The following is a 17,702-nucleotide window of genomic DNA, read 5'->3' as shown; positions in this document are numbered from 1 at the left end:
CTGCCCTCTAGTGTGCAAATACGTAACTGAAACACCCAGCAGTTTAGTTTGCTGTTTTAGGTGCTGCTCTTCCTAAGCTGAAAGGAAATGTACAATATAGTCATTGAGGGCAACTTGCATTAGTATGCTGAACCAGATGTCCATAGCAACCAATCAGCAGTCTGATTTAGCTTAAAGCGGAACTCCACCCAAAAGGGTAAATTCTGCTTTAAAGTGTTACTAAACCCAGGACCTGCATTCTCTATACCTGGTCACCCGCAGTACACAGAACATGAAATGCAATTATTTTACTAAATATAAACTGCTAAATACCTTTTCTAATCAGCAGTATATTGCAGTCTTGTGACTTATATCAGTGTCCAGCAGAGCACATGCCAAAGCTTGTAGGAGGAGTTTTCATTTTGCTCTAGGACAGGGGTGTCAAACTGGCGGCCCTCCAGCTGTTTCCAAAGTCTCATCATTCCTCTGCCTTGGGACGTCATGCTTGTAACTGTCAGCCTTGCAATGCCTCATGGGACTTCTAGTGCATGGCTGGCAGTTACAAGCATGACGCCCCAAGGCAGAAGCATGATGGGACTTGTAGTTTTGCAACAGCTGGAGGGCCGCCAGTTTGACACCCCTGCTCTAGGAGGATACATGACCCCTGACTTCTGTCTGGACAATGCTGATTAGCCCTTTTCTGATCACATGCACTCTCCCAAGAAAAGCAAACAAAAAAAAAAAACCTCTCTAGCAATACACACCAAACCAAGCATGTGCACAGCAACTCCACACAATATGACTAAGGCTCCATGTACACGAACATACCCTGACTGCCGGACGTGAGAAAACACAAATTGCAGCAACTGTGGTTCCGTGATTTTGCTGCAGTTTTGCGTTTTTCCGCGGTCGGCGGCCAAAACATTCCTATCCTGAGCGCAATTCTCCTGCATTCTTTAGAGGGAGGTTTAACCTCACCTAAACGTGGCAGCTCGTAAACTCTGTAAAAGTCTATGTGTACATGGACACATAGGCTTTTATGGACTTGAGTTTAGGAGCTGCTCGTGTACATGAAGCCTTATAATGAGAAAAGAGGGGGACACTGGAAGAAGGGGGGCATCAGAAAAGTCAAGATCAAACAGCGTTTTTACACAATGTGGAGGATAACCCCTTAGGTCACACAGTGAGTATAACAAGCATGCTTTACTGCATATACAGACTGATTTTACAGCTGTGGGTTTAGTAACACTTTAAGTTCTTCTCCCCCTGCCATGTTTGGCATGTTATTTTGTTTGAAGGGGGCAGCAGGTACCTAGTTTTGACAAGTACCTGCCCCAATTCTGCTCAGATTGCCTAGGCAGGAAATTCTCCTCTTCCCCTCCCAGCAGTTTTCAAGAAAATGTAATAGGTCCCCAAAGACAGTGGGACTATTCACAAGGAACAGTGTAGCTTGCACATGTGCAGTGGACAGCCGGCTGTGAAGCCTAAAGCCACATAGCCGGCTTGCCACAGTTAGGATGCCGTTGGTGGAAACCCAAAGGGTAGTGAAGAACTAGCTTGGGTGAGGACAGCGCTAGACCCCTTGGACAGGTAATTGTCCTTTAATTACCGGATTTGTAGCTGCTGACTTTTAATTTTTTATTTTATACAGAGTGGACCTCCTCTTTAAAGCGTAGCTCCACCCAAAAGGGGAAGTTCCGCTTTAAGGTTTTGTCTCCGGCTCCCCGTTAAGGATTGGCACCTTTGGGGAGTGGGGGGGGAGCTGATACCGTACCCGTTCCCACTTCTGGTGCAATCACCTAAGACGATTGGAAACTGAGGTTGTCCTCCCCACTCCCTCCCTGTAGTCTTCTGGGACATGTGACAGGTCCCAGAAGACTACGGGGCCATTCACAAAGAGCAGCACTACTCGCGCGTGCGAAGTGGGCACCCGGCTGTGAAGCTGCAAGCTGTCATAGCTGGGTGCCCACACTGAAGATGCCAGCGCCAGGGAGAGAAGATAGCTGGTGAAGCCAGCTGTGGTGAGGACACTGATGGACCCTGGCACAGGTGAGTGTCTGTATTTTAGTCAACAGCTATAGTTTTTGTGGCTGCTGACTTTTATTTTATTTATTTCAGGTACTTATATAGCACCGTCAATTTATGCAGCGCTTTACATATACAGTATATTGTACATTCACATCAGTCCCTAACCCTCAAGGGGCGTACAAAATAGGATCCCTAACTCACATTCATACATACAAGGGCCATTTTAGACAGGAGCCAATTAACCTACCAGCATGTCTTTGGAGTGTGGGAGGAAACCCACACAAGCACAGGTGTGGGAGGAAACCCACACATACAAACTCCAGGCAGGTGGTGCCGTGGTTGGGATTTGAACCAGCGACCCTAGTACTGCCAGGCGGAAATCTTAACCATTTAGCCACTGTGGACCTCCTGGACCTCCTCTTTAACATAATTTTAATACATTTCTCAAAATGTTTTAGCTATAAAAGTGATTTTGCTTGTAATATATTTACAAACCCTTGCTGTGTTAACTTGTAGTCTGACAGTAAACCATTTCTCATATTCAACTAACTACAGCTGCAAGTCTCCTCTGGCTGCATGTCCTGGGTCTAGCTGCCACTGAGAAGACAAGTATCTTCTGTCTGGATCCAGAGACTGTGTGCTCTTCCTGAACACAATTATTGGATTGTGACAGTAGGTCTGTGACCATGACCCCTTCTCCAGCAATGGCAAGAGTTGAGGCCTGCAGGAGTTGCTATGTGAGTAGAAGAAACATTTTACAGCCAGGTTACAAGATGGTTCAGTAGAGGGTTGTAAGATGGAAAATTGTTCCCGGGGTTTATATCTGCTTTAAATTTGGATAATATAGGCATCTAGTGTGCTTGACCTAAAAGTTCTAAAACTCTTACCAACAGAAAGTATGAAGTACACACAAAGAAAACCTACGGGATCTATGTATAAAACCTTGCTGTATGAATGTGAGAAACATTCATTCATCCCAAGAAACTTGCCATAGTTTTTATAATATAATTATCTGCTATATCATAAGTGCCATATAGCGGTCATAACGCAGTATGTTTTCTGATTGCACTCTAGCTACTAGATGGAGTTTGCTATCATAGGAGGTAATTAAATTACACAACGGCAAGTTGCCACATTCTTACAGCAATATTTTTATACACAGTCTGCAAAGCAATGACCTTTTCTGTGAATAAGGGGTAATCAGGGGCTGGGCTTGAGGTAATGAAATTGTTATTTGATTCTATGTCCTTAATAAGAATGCTCTCCTGTTAGCTAACTTAAGTTTTTCAGCTTCGAATTTCTCATAAAAGGCGTATTTGTATGTCAGTCATGTCATTATGTAAGTCTTGGAATTCTGTTATGAGAGAAAGAAGTGTAAAAAAAATGGACTATACCAGTTCAGACATGAAGACACCACTACTACCTCCTCTCTGGTTCTTCATACCACCACCTCTACTGTCAAAAACCTAGTTTTTGAATGTGATAGCACTGGTATACCCCTGCTCCCTCCCCATGTGTCAATGCTCATACTTTACATTTTTTTGTTTCAGCCTTGAAATTGCATTGTCTACATTTTAGGACTTTCAGGGGCGTCTAGGGTTCTCCGGTGTGCAGTGGTAAGCTGGGGAATTAGGTCTACAGTGGCAGTTTATCGAACCTATACTCTTATTGTCAAGCAAATAACAGCCCTATGGTTTTATATATTTTTTCTAAACATTCAGTTACAGTTGTTGACTTCTTGTCATACTTAACATTTCCTGTATTTCCATTAGTTGGGTTTTTGTCTTGTAATAATAACAAAAACTTATTTCAGCTGTATAGTATAATGCAGGGGTGCTCAACCCATGGCCCGTGTGACCTCATGCTCTAAAATGGGGAGTCTGCAAGCCTTGATCGCGGACTGCCAACTCATCAACTCACCATCCTAGGGCATCAGAGTGCATGGAGCTGGCGCCAGCAGCAGAGAAAGCAAGTGGCTGAAGAGGGAGCAGGCAGAGTGATACCTGGAGAGCGATGCCAGCAGAAGCTGGAAGAGAAAAAAGTCAGATGATTGAACATCACATAGTTTTGCAATTAGCAGTTAACAAGGGGTTATTAGGCTGCTTTCACACTGATCGGCAAATCCCGAATGTAGGAGTTTTGGTGCGCTTTGCAAGATACAATAGAAGTCTATGGCAAAGTGTAGCTAACCTGCAAGTAAGCCAGAGGTGCACTGTGCTGCACTCGGTAAACAATAGCGCATCAGTATGAAAGAAGCCTTATAGAGGGCTCAGGACAGTAAGGGATCATTTACATTTACGGTTTGAGGGATGGTAAGACCCCATAGTTGAGATGTCTTTTTATCACATAACCCAACCACTTGTGTAGCATCAGGGGTCGCAGTGGCAACTATGCCCCATGCTCCATGGGACCCGTGCTGCCTCCCTGTCACTTTTTGTTTTACATTTGGACAGGAATGGCAACAGTGACAGCATATACATGAACAGATCCTCTGCATTTTCCTCCTGCAACCGCTGAAAGCCGGCTTCTTTTCCTCTCCCTCCCTCCTACTAGCATTCAGCAGCTGTAGGAGGAAAATGTTTATTATACTATTCAAAATAAAAACTTCTGAACCATTTAATTTAACTGTGGACCATGACTGGTAACCAAATCACTTCAGTGGCCCTCGCTCTTCAAAATGTTGAGCACCCCTGGTCTAATGAAAATAATTTCCCTTTTTTCAATCACCTAATCTTATGTCTGCATTGTAGTGCTTTGAAATTTGTAAATAGTGATTACCATAATCACTTTATTTTTGTCATTAATCACATAGCTTACACACTGGCAGAGTTATAGCAGGGTTTTAGCATGTAAACTGCAGTATGTACATCAAATTTAACACCAGATTTCTTTCTTTACAGACTTTATCTCAGACTGGTCACTGTTACATGAAGCAGCAATATACGGGCGTCTTGGTACCTTAACAAAACTAATTGCAGAGGTAAGTAAAGGGAATTATAATTTGATTTTAGTTTATAGTTTTATTCCTTAGGTAAAGCAGGTCAGTGGTGACAAAGGATTAAGGGACAGTTGGGTTTAGGATTACGTTTTAGGAAGCTGTGTTTAAGGGTTAGATTAAGGGTTTAAAGTTAGGAGGATAGATAGGTTTAGTGTTAGGATCATTTTAAGTGTTCATTTTATTATTATTATTATTATTATTATTATTATACAGGATTTACTTAGCACCAACAGTTTCTGCAGCGCTTTACAAAATTAATTTTCAGAATTATCTTTGATGGTAAGGAGTTAATAAAAAGGATTAAATTAAGGGATAAATCTTAGCGCATGTTAAGAGTAAAAGTTAGGCATACAGGATAGTTCATCCCTGTGCAGGTGATCCCTTGTGCTGAAATGTTCCAATACTCCTTATTAGAAAAGATAGTCCTAGCCAACCACTCCAAAGCCCTAAGCACAAACAAGTCTCCAATCACAGATTTTACATGCCAAGGTACCCTGAGTTGATGGGCACAGGCTTCCTGTGAACTGCGGCTTGGTTTCTGTGCTCTTGGATCTCTCCTATGCCGCTTTGAATAGAGATACTCTGAAGATGAGACTAATATCTTAGAAGCATTAACAGCACAGAGAGATAGGGTAAGGGGGGAGTAAGTAAAAGAAATCCTAGAATTTGCAATGCACTCCAAGCCACAGCTCCTGGTGACCATAAATGATAGGAATAAGTGAAAGGGATGAGTGATAGTGCAGAGGGCCATTTGGGATAACAGAAAAATAAGGTTTGCTTTGGGCACTAAAACCCCCAAACTCCATGTCCAGAGCTTGGTTCCAGGCACCTAAGATGAATGTTCTGAATAGACCAAGCTCTTTGTGTTAGAATATAGAAAACCACTAAGTCCAAGTCCAAGCATTATGTCTCCTAGAATCTTTATCTTATTTAATATGAAATTTTACCAAGCATGTCTCAAGTTTTGCTTTGTAGAATCCTTAGATTGCTAGTGCAGACAATGTTATTTCATCTTTCAATAGGTTTTCCTATCTTTCTCTCATAGGGACTTAGTGTAAACCTGATTACAGCCGATCACGTAACTCCTTTACATGAAGCTTGCCTTGGAGGTCATCCTGGATGTGTCACCTTCCTGCTGAAACATGGCGCACAGGTAATGACATTCTTAAATTTTGTTAGCGTGTGAATGTATATAATAAGGTCTAATCAGAAACTCCCCAAAGCATACTAGAAAAATGAGAGATTTGAGAATACTGGGGCAACTAAGGAGAAGCAAGACTCAGAAACTTGGAGCCCAAATGGTGCTATTACTCATCACAAAATGTGATGACACTCAAACAAGAAACCATATTGGATTTTATTATTATCAACACCAATTTTGCTTCAGTTTTCTTTGCACCATTTTTTGAAAGATGTTGTCAGTCACCTGAGACATTACTCTCCGTTCACTAGCCTTGGGCCTGCTTTTCATCTCATTGTAACAAATGATCTTTCTTACCTGTCCTGTACTAAGCAATACATCATACCTGGAAACCTAGTAGCTGTGCTATTGGCAAGAGGGGACAGCTATATTTGATTGCATATATGGGCTCATATGAACAAAAAATGTTATTCTATCCTTTAATATTTTGCATCTTAGTTGGCAGGACTGACACTTGTCAAGGATTGGTTATGCTCTTTGCTATGGGCTGTTGTGTATTTATATGCCTGAGCTGCTCTGTACTCTCAGTCTGGTGCACAAAATACACATCATAATTCTACAATTACTACTATTTTTGTCTCTAGAATTTTCTTGTCACTATGGTTGAAAACAGACATTGATATGACCCCACTAGCGATTAGGTAATCAAACCAAAAATTCTACTGATAAATTACCCAGAACTTTAGTCTCGGTCTTGCTAAGCAGATAAACAGGAAGGAGGTTCCGTATTTCTCACTGGGCTCTGATGGAGTGGTCGTGTGTAATCCCTTTTTTTTTCATGCCTAAACCTTCTCCCTACAATCCCCTTTATCCATATCTCTTCTGGGCAAAGGAATTTGCCCTTGCCACATACAGTCAGGTCCATAAATATTGGGACATCTACACAATTCTAACATTTTTGGCTCTATACACCACCACAATGGATTTAAAATGAAACAAACAAGATGTGCTTTAACTGCAGACTGTCAGCTTTAATTTGAGGGTATTTACATCCAAATCAGGTGAACAATGTAGGAATTACAACAGTTTGCATATGTGCCTCTCACTTGTTAAGGGACCAAAAGTAATGGGACAATTGGCTTCTTAGCTGTTCCATGGCCAGGTGTGTTATTCCCTCATTATCCCAATTACAATGAGCAGATAAAAGGTCCAGAGTTCATTTAAAGTTGTCAAGGTCCTACCTTTTCCCAGAGGTTATGTTATTCCATGTGCTGGCATCCATCTTGGATTTCTGCTGAGCATGATGGGAATCTTTTATGCCTTCAGGTCTCTGAGGTCCATCCCCCAGAGGGGTGTGGCTGAGTACATATAAGCCTGGGATCTGCACATGCTCTTTGCACTTGTGACTTGTGTCTTTGTCTTGCTACAGCTCTGTGTATACTCTCGTGACTCTTCTGGTATTCTGACTCGGCTTGTGACTAAAACCATTCTCTGTGTTTCCCTTTGATCTGACCTTCCGTTGCTGAACCCGGCCCGTGACCTGTGATTCTCTGTCTAATGTTCTGTACTGTTTTGTCCCGTTGTTGTTGACCCGGCTTGTCTGACTACGCTATTGTCATTCTCACCAGCTACACGCCATTGGCGGCGGCCATTACCACAGCCGGGGTGTCTCGGGGGCCGCGACCTGGTTCCTGGCTGCGTCAAGTCCATCCCCACCATCAGGGGCCCTGGTGAAGGGCAGCCTGGGACTTAGACTCCGCGCCCTGAGGGACTTTGGTCTGTTGGTGGTGGTTGTCGTCAGCCAGTGCATTACCCTGCCACTAGGCCTACCTGTCCGTTCCACAGCCCTGCCCTGACATTACACAAGTGCCATGAATCCTGACGGTGCAGGTACGCCTTCACTTCCAATGTTGGTCGCCAGACTGGATCAGCAGGATCTCCTGTTGGATCAGTTCGCTCAGGCGTTGCAAACTCTGCTGGCACGCACCGTGCACCTTACTCCTGGTGTTATTAGGCCGGTCGTCACTCCGGTGGTCGCTCCCACTGCTGTTCCGCTTGTTGCGCCTACCGTCGTGGCTGCTGCGGCATCCTCGGCGCCCAGAGGTATGACTGGTTCAGCCCCTCTTCCACAGCACTTTGGGGGTGAGCCGAGTCAGTGTCGTAGGTTCCTCATCCAGGTGGGGATTTACTTTGAATTAATACCCCACGCTTTTCCGACTGAGAGGTCAAAGGTGGGTTTCCTAATATCGCTACTCTCAGACAAGGCCTTGGCCTGGGCGAATCCCTTATGGGAGAGGAATGACCCAGTGATTCACGAATTTTCCGGTTTTGTCGATGCCTTCCATAGGGTATTCGACCTACCGACTCGCTCCGCCTCGGCTGCCAAGCTGCTCATGTCTATGCATCAGGGTTCACGGACCGTGGCCGAGTACGCCATAGAGTTTCGTACCCTGGCAGCAGAGGTGGGTTGGAACAATGAGGCTCTGGTGGCTGCGTTTTCTCCAGGTCTTTTTGATGCATTGAAGGACGAGATCGCAGCCAAGGAATTGCCTGTGGAGCTGGAAGCACTAATTTCCTTCCTGATCCTGATTGATACCAGGCTCAGGGAGAGGCCTTCACTCAAGGAACGCCTGCGGAGGCCTTCCAATCGACTGGCACCTGCGTTTTCTGTCCCACCCATTCCTCCCTCTCCTCCCACACCTCCTGGGGATAGATTGTCTGGTGGTGAGCCCATGCAGCTGGGGTTTGCTCGCCTTTCCGAGGAAGAGCGGGCCGCTCGGCGTCGGGAGGGTCGCTGCCTGTACTGTGGTCTTGGTGGGCACTTTCGGCAGTCCTGTCCAGTCCGTCCGGGAAACGCTCGCACCTGAGATCCTGTCGGGGACAGATCTTGGGTGGAGTCTCCTCATCCCCGGCGTTCCGCAGAGATAAGCCACTGATCACCGTTGTCCTCTCTTGGGCGGAGGGCTCAGTGACGGCCCAGGCGTTGGTAGATTCTGGGGCCGGCGGGTTGTTTATGGACAGCTTGTTTGCTGCCCAGCACTCCATTCCCCTGCAGGCTCGAGTTACCCCATTGGTTCTCGAGGCGATAGATGGCAGGCCCCTGCAACCACCGCAGGTTACCCACGAGACTATGCCAGTTGAATATTGGGGCTGTAGCTATTGGGGCTGTTCACAGGGAGTTGGCCTGTTTCCAGGTGATTTCTTCCCCGCACTATTCGGTGGTTTTGGGGTATCCCTGGCTCCAGATGCACAATCCAACCTTCAATTGGCAAACTGCCGAGATTCTCTCGTGGTCTCCACAGTGTGGGGCCGGGTGCATCCGTGGGCCGGTTAAGGTGTTGTGTGCCTCCTCGGACTCTGCGTTGCCCACTGATTATGGGGAGTACCAGGACGTGTTTGATAAGGTACGCGCTGGTGCCTTACCTGCTCATCGTCCTTACGACTGGGCCATATCCTTGCAACCCGGTGCCACTCCTCCGCGTGGCAGGGTGTATCCTCTCTCGGTTGCGGAGAATAAGGCCATGGAGGAGTATGTTGCGGATGCGCTTTCCCGGGGGCACATTCGTAAGTCTACTTCCCCAGCAGGAGCGGGCTTTTTCTTTGTAAAGAAGAAGGGTGGTGTATTGAGGCCTTGCATTGATTATAGGGGTCTCAATCGAATCACCACTAAGAATGCATACCCGATTCCCTTGATTACTGAGTTGTTCGACCGCCTTAAGGGGGCAACAATCTTTACCAAACTTGACCTTAGGGCGGCGTACAACCTCGTACGGATCAAACAGGGGGATGAGTGGAAGACCGCGTTTAACACCAGAACCGGTCACTACGAATACCTGGTGATGCCCTTTGGGTTGTGTAACGCGCCCGCAGTTTTTCAGGAATTCATAAATGATGTCCTTCGTGACTTCTTGCAGCAGTGCGTGGTAGTTTACTTGGATGACATCCTGGTTTACTCTGCCTCCATGGAGTCCCATATCCAAGATGTCAAGCAGGTGCTGCAACGATTACGTGAGAACGAACTTTTTTGTAAGCTTGAGAAGTGCGAATTCCATCTATCCCAAGTTGCCTTTTTAGGCTACATCATTTCTGCGGAGGGATTCTCCATGGACCCTCAGAAGGTTTCGGCGGTTCTGCAGTGGCCTCGTCCCAATGGTCTTCGGCCCATTCAGCGCTTTTTGGGTTTTGCCAACTACTATCGGAAGTTCATCAGGAACTTCTCCACGCTGGCAAAACCTCTCTCAGACCTAACCAAGAAGGGCAGTAATCCTCACGAGTGGCCATCCAAGGCCATCGTAGCTTTTGAGGCTCTGAAATCCGCCTTCGCTTCGGCTCCGATACTGTCTCATCCTAATCCTGGATTGCCCTTCGTCCTTGAGGTTGATGCATCCGAGACGGGAGTAGGCGCTCTCCTGTCTCAACGTCGGTCGCCCGATGGACCCCTACTTCCCTGTGGGTTCTACTCCAGGAAGCTTTCCTCTGCAGAGTGCAACTACCAGACTGGAGATAGGGAGTTGTTGGCAATCATTCTGGCTCTCAAGGAATGGAGGCACCTGCTCGAGGGCTCCGCGGTTCCAGTCCTCATTCTTACCGATCATAAGAACCTGACTTATCTTTCAGAGGCCAAAAGATTGACACCCCGTCAGGCCAGATGGGCCTTGTTCTTGTCACGCTTCAACTATGTGGTCTCCTATTTGCCTGGTTCCAAGAATGTCAGGGCTGATGCATTATCGCGGCAATACTCTGAGTTGTCCAGGGAGGACTCTGAGCCAACCTCGGTCATACCTCCGGATCAGATCCTGGCTGCCATTCGTACCAGTCTGACTTCTCCCCTTGGGGAGCAGATTTTGGCAGCTCAAACTGACGCTCCTCCCGAGAGACCGGAGGGTAGATGTTTTGTACCCGAGGGGTTGCGCACCCGTCTGCTGCGTACCTACCATAACTCCAAAACTGCCGGGCATCCGGGGAGGAACCAGTTGTCTTGGGTCGTCTCTTGGTTGTTCTGGTGGCCAACTCTCCGTGCCGACATCGCCTCTTATGTAGCGGCATGTTCGATCTGTGCCCAGAATAAATCTCCACGGCATCTTCCAATGGGTCTTCTGCAACCCATTCCCAATGGGGAGCGTCCTTGGTCACACCTGGGCATGGACTTTATTGTAGACCTCCCTGTGTCTCGGGGTCATACGGTCATCCTCATGGTCGTCGATCGTTTTTCCAAAATGTGCCATTGTATTCCACTCAGGAAATTACCAACAGCGCAAGAACTGGCCACGGTCTTTTCCAGGGAGATTTTTCGCCTGCATGGGTTGCCCAAGGTGATTGTCTCGGACCGCGGGAGTCAGTTCGTGTCCAGATTCTGGCGCGCCTTCTGCTCCCAGTTGGGTATTAGTCTCTCCTTTTCTTCAGCCTACCACCCGCAGTCCAATGGGGCTGCGGAGCGTTCCAATCAGGCCATAGAACAATTCCTTCGGTGTTATATCTCGGACCATCAGGACGATTGGGCCGATCTCCTGCCTTGGGCAGAGTTTGCCAGGAACTCAGCGGTCAACTCCTCCTCCGGGATGTCCCCCTTCATGGCCAACTATGGGTACCAACCCGCGATATTACCTGAGAGGTTCTCACCACAGGACATTCCGGCTGTGGAGAACCATCTTGCTGCCCTGCGTTCTTCATGGGGGCAGATCCAGAGGGCTTTGAGGGACTCGGCTCAGCGTCAGAAGTTCCAGGCTGATCGCAGACGGTTGCTTCATACCAGGTCGGCGATCGGGTGTGGTTGTCTACTCGTAACCTCAATCTTCGGGTGCCCACACCCAAACTAGCTCCCCGTTTTGTCGGTCCTTTTCGCATTCTCCGCAAGGTGAATCCGGTGGCCTATGCCCTTGCCCTTCCACCTGGGATGCGGATCTCTAATATCTTTCATGTATCACTGTTGAAACCTCTGATCTGCAATCGCTTCACTACCTCTCTGCCTCGGCCCCGTCCCATTCGGGTTGACGGTCATGAGGAGTATGAGGTGAGCCGGATCCTGGACTCTCGATTGGTGCGCGGCCGATTACAGTTCCTGGTTCATTGGCGCGGTTATGGTCCCGAGGAGCGTTCCTGGGTTCCTTCCGCGGATGTCCATGCTCCTGCCCTCCTCCGCGCGTTTCATACCCGCTTTCCTCAGAAACCTTTTGTTGAGCCACGGAGGGGGAGGGGCCCTTGAGGAGGAGGTACTGTCAAGGTCCTACCTTTTCCCAGAGGTTATGTTATTCCATGTGCTGGCATCCATCTTGGATTTCTGCTGAGCATGATGGGAATCTTTTATGCCTTCAGGTCTCTGAGGTCCATCCCCCAGAGGGGTGTGGCTGAGTACATATAAGCCTGGGATCTGCACATGCTCTTTGCACTTGTGACTTGTGTCTTTGTCTTGCTACAGCTCTGTGTATACTCTCGTGACTCTTCTGGTATTCTGACTCGGCTTGTGACTAAGACCATTCTCTGTGTTTCCCTTTGATCTGACCTTCCGTTGCTGAACCCGGCCCGTGACCTGTGATTCTCTGTCTACTGTTCTGTACTGTTTTGTCCCGTTGTTGTTGACCCGGCTTGTCTGACTACGCTATTGTCATTCTCACCTGGTGGTGGTTGTCGTCAGCCAGTGCATTACCCTGCCACTAGGCCTACCTGTCCGTTCCACAGCCCTGCCCTGACAAAAGTGTGCTATTTGCATTTGGAATCTGTTGCTGTCAACTCTCAAGATGAGATCTAAAGAGCTGTCACTATCAGTAAAGCAAGCCATCATTAGGCTGAAAATACAAAACAAACCCATCAGAGAGATAGCAAAAACATTAAGCGTGGCCAAAACAACTGTTTGGAACATTCTTAAAAAGAAGGAACGCACCGGTGAGCTCAGCAACACCAAAAGACCCGGAAGACCACGGAAAACAACTGTGGTGGATGACCGAAGAATTCTTTCCCTGGTGAAGAAAACACCCTTCACAACAGTTGGCCAGATCAAGAACACTCTCCAGGAGGTAGGTGTATGTGTGTCAAAGTCAACAATCAAGAGAAGACTTCACCAGAGTGAATACAGAGGGTTCACCACAAGATGTAAACCATTGGTGAGCCTCAAAAACAGGAAGGCCAGATTAGAGTTTGCCAAACGACATCTAAAAAAGCCTTCACAGTTCTGGAACAACATCCTATGGACAGATGAGACCAAGATCAACTTGTACCAGAGTGATGGGAAGAGAAGAGTATGGAGAAGGAAAGGAACTGCTCATGATCCTAAGCATGCCACCTCATCAGTGAAGCATGGTGGTGGTAGTGTCATGGCGTGGGCATGTATGGCTGCCAATGGAACTGGTTCTCTTGTATTTATTGATGATGTGACTGCTGACAAAAGCAGCAGGATGAATTCTGAAGTGTTTCGGGCAATATTATCTGCTCATATTCAGCCAAATTCTTCAGAACTCATTGGGCGCCGCTTCACAGTGCAGATGGACAATGACCCAAAGCATACTGCAAAAGCAACCAAAGAGTTTTTTAAGGGAAAGAAGTGGAATGTTATGCAATGGCCAAGTCAATCACCTGACCTGAATCCGATTGAGCATGCATTTCATTTGCTGAAGACAAAACTGAAGGGAAAATGCCCCAAGAACAAACAGGAACTGAAGACAGTTGCAGTAGAGGCCTGGCAGAGCATCACCAGGGATGAAACCCAGCATCTGGTGACGTCTATGCGTTCCAGACTTCAGGCTGTAATTAACTGCAAAGGATTTGCAACCAAGTATTAAAAAGTGAAAGTTTGATTTATGATTATTATTCTGTCCCATTGCTTTTGGTCCCTAAACAAGTGGGAGGCACATATGCAAACTGTTGTAATTCCTACATCGTTCACCTGATTTGGATGTAAATACCCTCAAATTAAAGCTGACAGTCTGCAGTTAAAGCATATCTTGTTCGTTTCATTTCAAATCCATTGTGGTGGTGTATGGAGCCAAAAACGTTAGAATTGTGTCGATGTCCCAATATTTATGGACCTGACTGTACTTCTATTCACTAATTAATGCATTAACTGTATAACCAAGCCTGAGAGCTTATAACAATTTATAAACAAAGGTAACTGAACATAAAACCCAATGATTCTGCTTTATAAACATATGTGTTATTGCCACTGGAAAGTGTTCCACACTGCAGCCTGTCCTTCAACTGACTTAGTACTATGGGATTGCTAAATAGTACTGGAAGATAATATTATTATTATTACATTGAATTTATATAGCGCCAAAGGGTTTGCTCAGCGCTGTACAATAGAGGGGGGGGGGGGGACGGACAATACATGAAACAGCACAGCAATATCAAACAGCACACGAGGGGTTAGAGGGCCCTACTCTTTCGAGCTTACAATCTAGGAGGAAGGGAGTAGTGGCACAGGATGAAGTGGCTGTGGGGGATGGAGTGGTAGGGGGAATGAAGGAGAAAGGTTGTTAGGTGAGGGTGGGGTAGGCTTCCCTGAAGAGGTGGGTTTTCAGGGAGCGCCTGAAGGTGAGGAGGGAAGGCGATAATCTGATGGATTGGGGCAGTGAGTTCCAGAGGATGGGGAAGGACCTGGAGAAGTCTTGCAGTCGAGCGTGGGAGGAGGAGACCAGGGAGCAAGACAGAAGGAGGTCCTGTGAGGAGCGAAGGGTATGGGTAGGGTGGTACTTGGGAATCAGGTTGGTTAGGTAGGTAGGGGCAGTGTTGTGAATTGCTTTGTAGGTCAGAGTCAGTAGTTTGAATTTGATGCGTTGGGTAACCGGGAGCCAGTGGAGGGAATGACAGAAGGAGGTGGCAGAGGTGGAGCGGTTGGTGAGGTGGTTGAGTCTAGCCGCTGAGTTCAAGATATTGAAAGTGGTTGGGGTCCCTGAATAGGTCTGCATCCACTACAGCTCCAATTCCTATGACAAAGTTTATCTTTTTGTATACAGATTCTTTAAAAAAAGACTTTATGTTGACTCATTCTAGTATGAACTGCAGCAATCTTAATTAAACCACTAGATAAACTCCTAAGTTATATTTATCAATGGCTCTGCTTGCATCCCTCTAAGGTCAACATTCCCGATATTGACTGGAAAACTCCAATATTCAATGCTTGTGTCAGTGGCAGCACAGCCTGTGTGAACTTACTTCTTCAGCATGGAGCCAGCCCGCATGCAGTATGTGATGTAGCATCTCCACTACATGAGGCATGTAAAAGAGGTAATTATTTACAATATCTGCTTTCCTCAGAATTATATTCTATATCATTGTATGTACATGTGGAAGAAAACAGACATTGTTTAACTGGTTCCCTGCCGCCCTATAGCAGAACTACTGCTACAGGGTGGCTACAGCTGTTGATCACCGGGTCCTGGGTAGAAATTCCCCGCCGGCACCCAGCGATCGCCGAGCATCAGTGACAGGGCCAAGGTCTGTATGTAAACAACACAGATCTCTCCCCTGTCAGCACCGACATGATGCTAGTAAAGCACAACACAGCACACAATGTGAAACACACACAGCACACAGTTAACCCTTTTGATATCCCCAGATGTTAACCCCTTCTTACCCAGTGCCATTAGTACAGTATCAGTGCTTTTTATTAGCACTGATCACTGTATTAGTGTCACTGGGGATGTCAGTGGCAGTTAGTCCGTCCCCCCCCAGTGTCAGAATGCTCGCCGCAGTCCCACTATAAGTCACCGTTTGCCGCCATTACTAGTATAAAATAAATAAATAAAAATTCCAGTATATATACCGCCATTTGTAGACACTATAACTTTCACGTAAACCAATTAGTTTACATGTATTTGGTTTTTGTTTTAGCAAAGACATGTAGCAGAATACATTTTGGCCTAAATTTGTAATGAAATTTGATGTTTTAAATTTTTTTACTGAATATGTTTTATAGCAAAAAATCTAATCAAAATTATCGTTCTTTCTTTGTTGATAGCGCAGAAAATACAAAATGCACAGGTGATCAAATACCACCAAAAGAAAGCTCTATTTGTGGGGAAAAAAGGACATAAATTTAATTTGGGTGCAACATTGCATCACTGTGCAATTGCCAGTTAAAGAAACGCAGCGCAGTATCACAAAAAATGGCCTGGTCAGGAAGGAGGTAAATCCTCTGGAGGGCAAGTGGTTAATAATGATTAATGTTATATTTATTACTGAGTTTTGTTTTGAGAATTTTTTCTTCACATTAAACAGTGATTCCATCTTTTTGAGAAATCTAATATTACATAGTAGGGCAGTGAAATGATAAACCATTTAAATAATATTACCTTCCCCATCCATTATGCTTGTATGCTTATGTGCTCAGTTTTTCAAATTCTGATTGCTACTATTTTGGAAGTGTCTATAGAACACTTGCATAGATAAAGCATTCCATGCCATTTTGAAATAACCCATCTTGTAAGCAGCAAAAACAAGCCCATACTGAGCCATTTTATGCTCACTTTCCAAAGACCAAATTTGACGATTTTGAATGTATAGTCAAGACCAGGAATGTGTAAGTAAATAGGTTTATACTGGCACTAGGGTCAGGGCATCACATCCCTAAAATTGAGAAAAAATGTTAACTAGAGTGTTAAAAGACTGTGAATTTTCAGGTGTCAGAAGATTTAGGCTTTGTGTTGATCTACCATGATCCACCATGAAAAATCTACATGCATGTGTATGAAATACAGTAATGAAAATATGCCTAACTGCAGTCGCTTTTTATTTTTGATAGAATAGAGAGTAGTTAAAATTTTGCTCAGCCTTTTATTTTAGTCTGAGACCTCACTGGGGAAATTTTCCTTTGCTTCTGGTCCCTGAGACATGCACATAGTTTGTGGGATACTAAGGGCTTGTTCACACTTGCTTTGGGTATTTGACGGGCTGTTGCATTGTTTTGTCTCCTCACTGCCTGTTTTGCCCCTGTTATCAAGACTGTCATCACTTCCTATCCCTGCAGAACATGCGGGGAGATCTCACCAAAAGTGACAAGGTAACAATAAAACCATGACAGAGGCTAAATGTTCCCAGAATATATTTGTCTAGGAGAATGTCTGTAAGTTGCTCTCTCGCTGGTATATGACTTCAGTGCAAATTCGTTCCCTCTGCGTCTCCCTCATGTTTTTGTAGATGTCGGGAACCAGGCACCCTTTTCCATATTTAGTGGTCATGCTCGAAGACTCTGTGTTTCTGGACCCAAGTCTACTCTATGCTTAGATCAATTTTACAAGTTTCTTTAGTGTGCGACCCCTGGGAAGCTCTGCTCCATAAGCCAATCCTGTCTTTGACTAAAGCCCAAAGGAAGCTGGAGGGGTTTGTGTTACTGATGGCCCGGCAGACTCTTGGAAAGGCTTGGTGCCAACCGTTTCTCAACCTCCCTGAGGTCAGGCAACGGTTTATGGGAACCATAAGCCACAAAAAGCTTACCATTATACTGACTGACTCCCATATCCATTGATATCCTACAATGACCATCTCAACCTGGACTGCCCATTTGATGGATTGGATAGCCCACTTCTATGCTTGGCTATGGTCTGAACCGTGTGGGAAACCTTCCTT

General features: G+C 45.9%; 1 protein-coding gene across 1 annotated transcript in view; it reads left to right on the top strand.

Moving 5' to 3' along the window:
• The window catches only part of LOC149457932 (ankyrin repeat and SOCS box protein 9-like), a 55,592-nt gene that overhangs the window by 29,149 nt on the left and 8,741 nt on the right, over positions 1-17,702 (top strand). The window contains exons 2-4 of the mRNA XM_089682977.1: positions 4,908-4,987; positions 6,051-6,158; positions 15,212-15,362. Of these exons, the coding sequence (XP_089539103.1) occupies positions 4,908-4,987; positions 6,051-6,158; positions 15,212-15,362 (339 nt within the window). The remainder of the gene's footprint in view (positions 1-4,907; positions 4,988-6,050; positions 6,159-15,211; positions 15,363-17,702) is intronic.

Source organism: Staurois parvus, unplaced genomic scaffold (assembly GCF_062004578.1).
Source record: "Staurois parvus isolate SC_StPar_1 unplaced genomic scaffold, SC_StPar_1.0 ptg000299l, whole genome shotgun sequence".
NCBI lineage: Eukaryota > Metazoa > Chordata > Amphibia > Anura > Ranidae > Staurois > Staurois parvus.
This window is presented reverse-complemented; position numbering and strand designations above follow the sequence as displayed.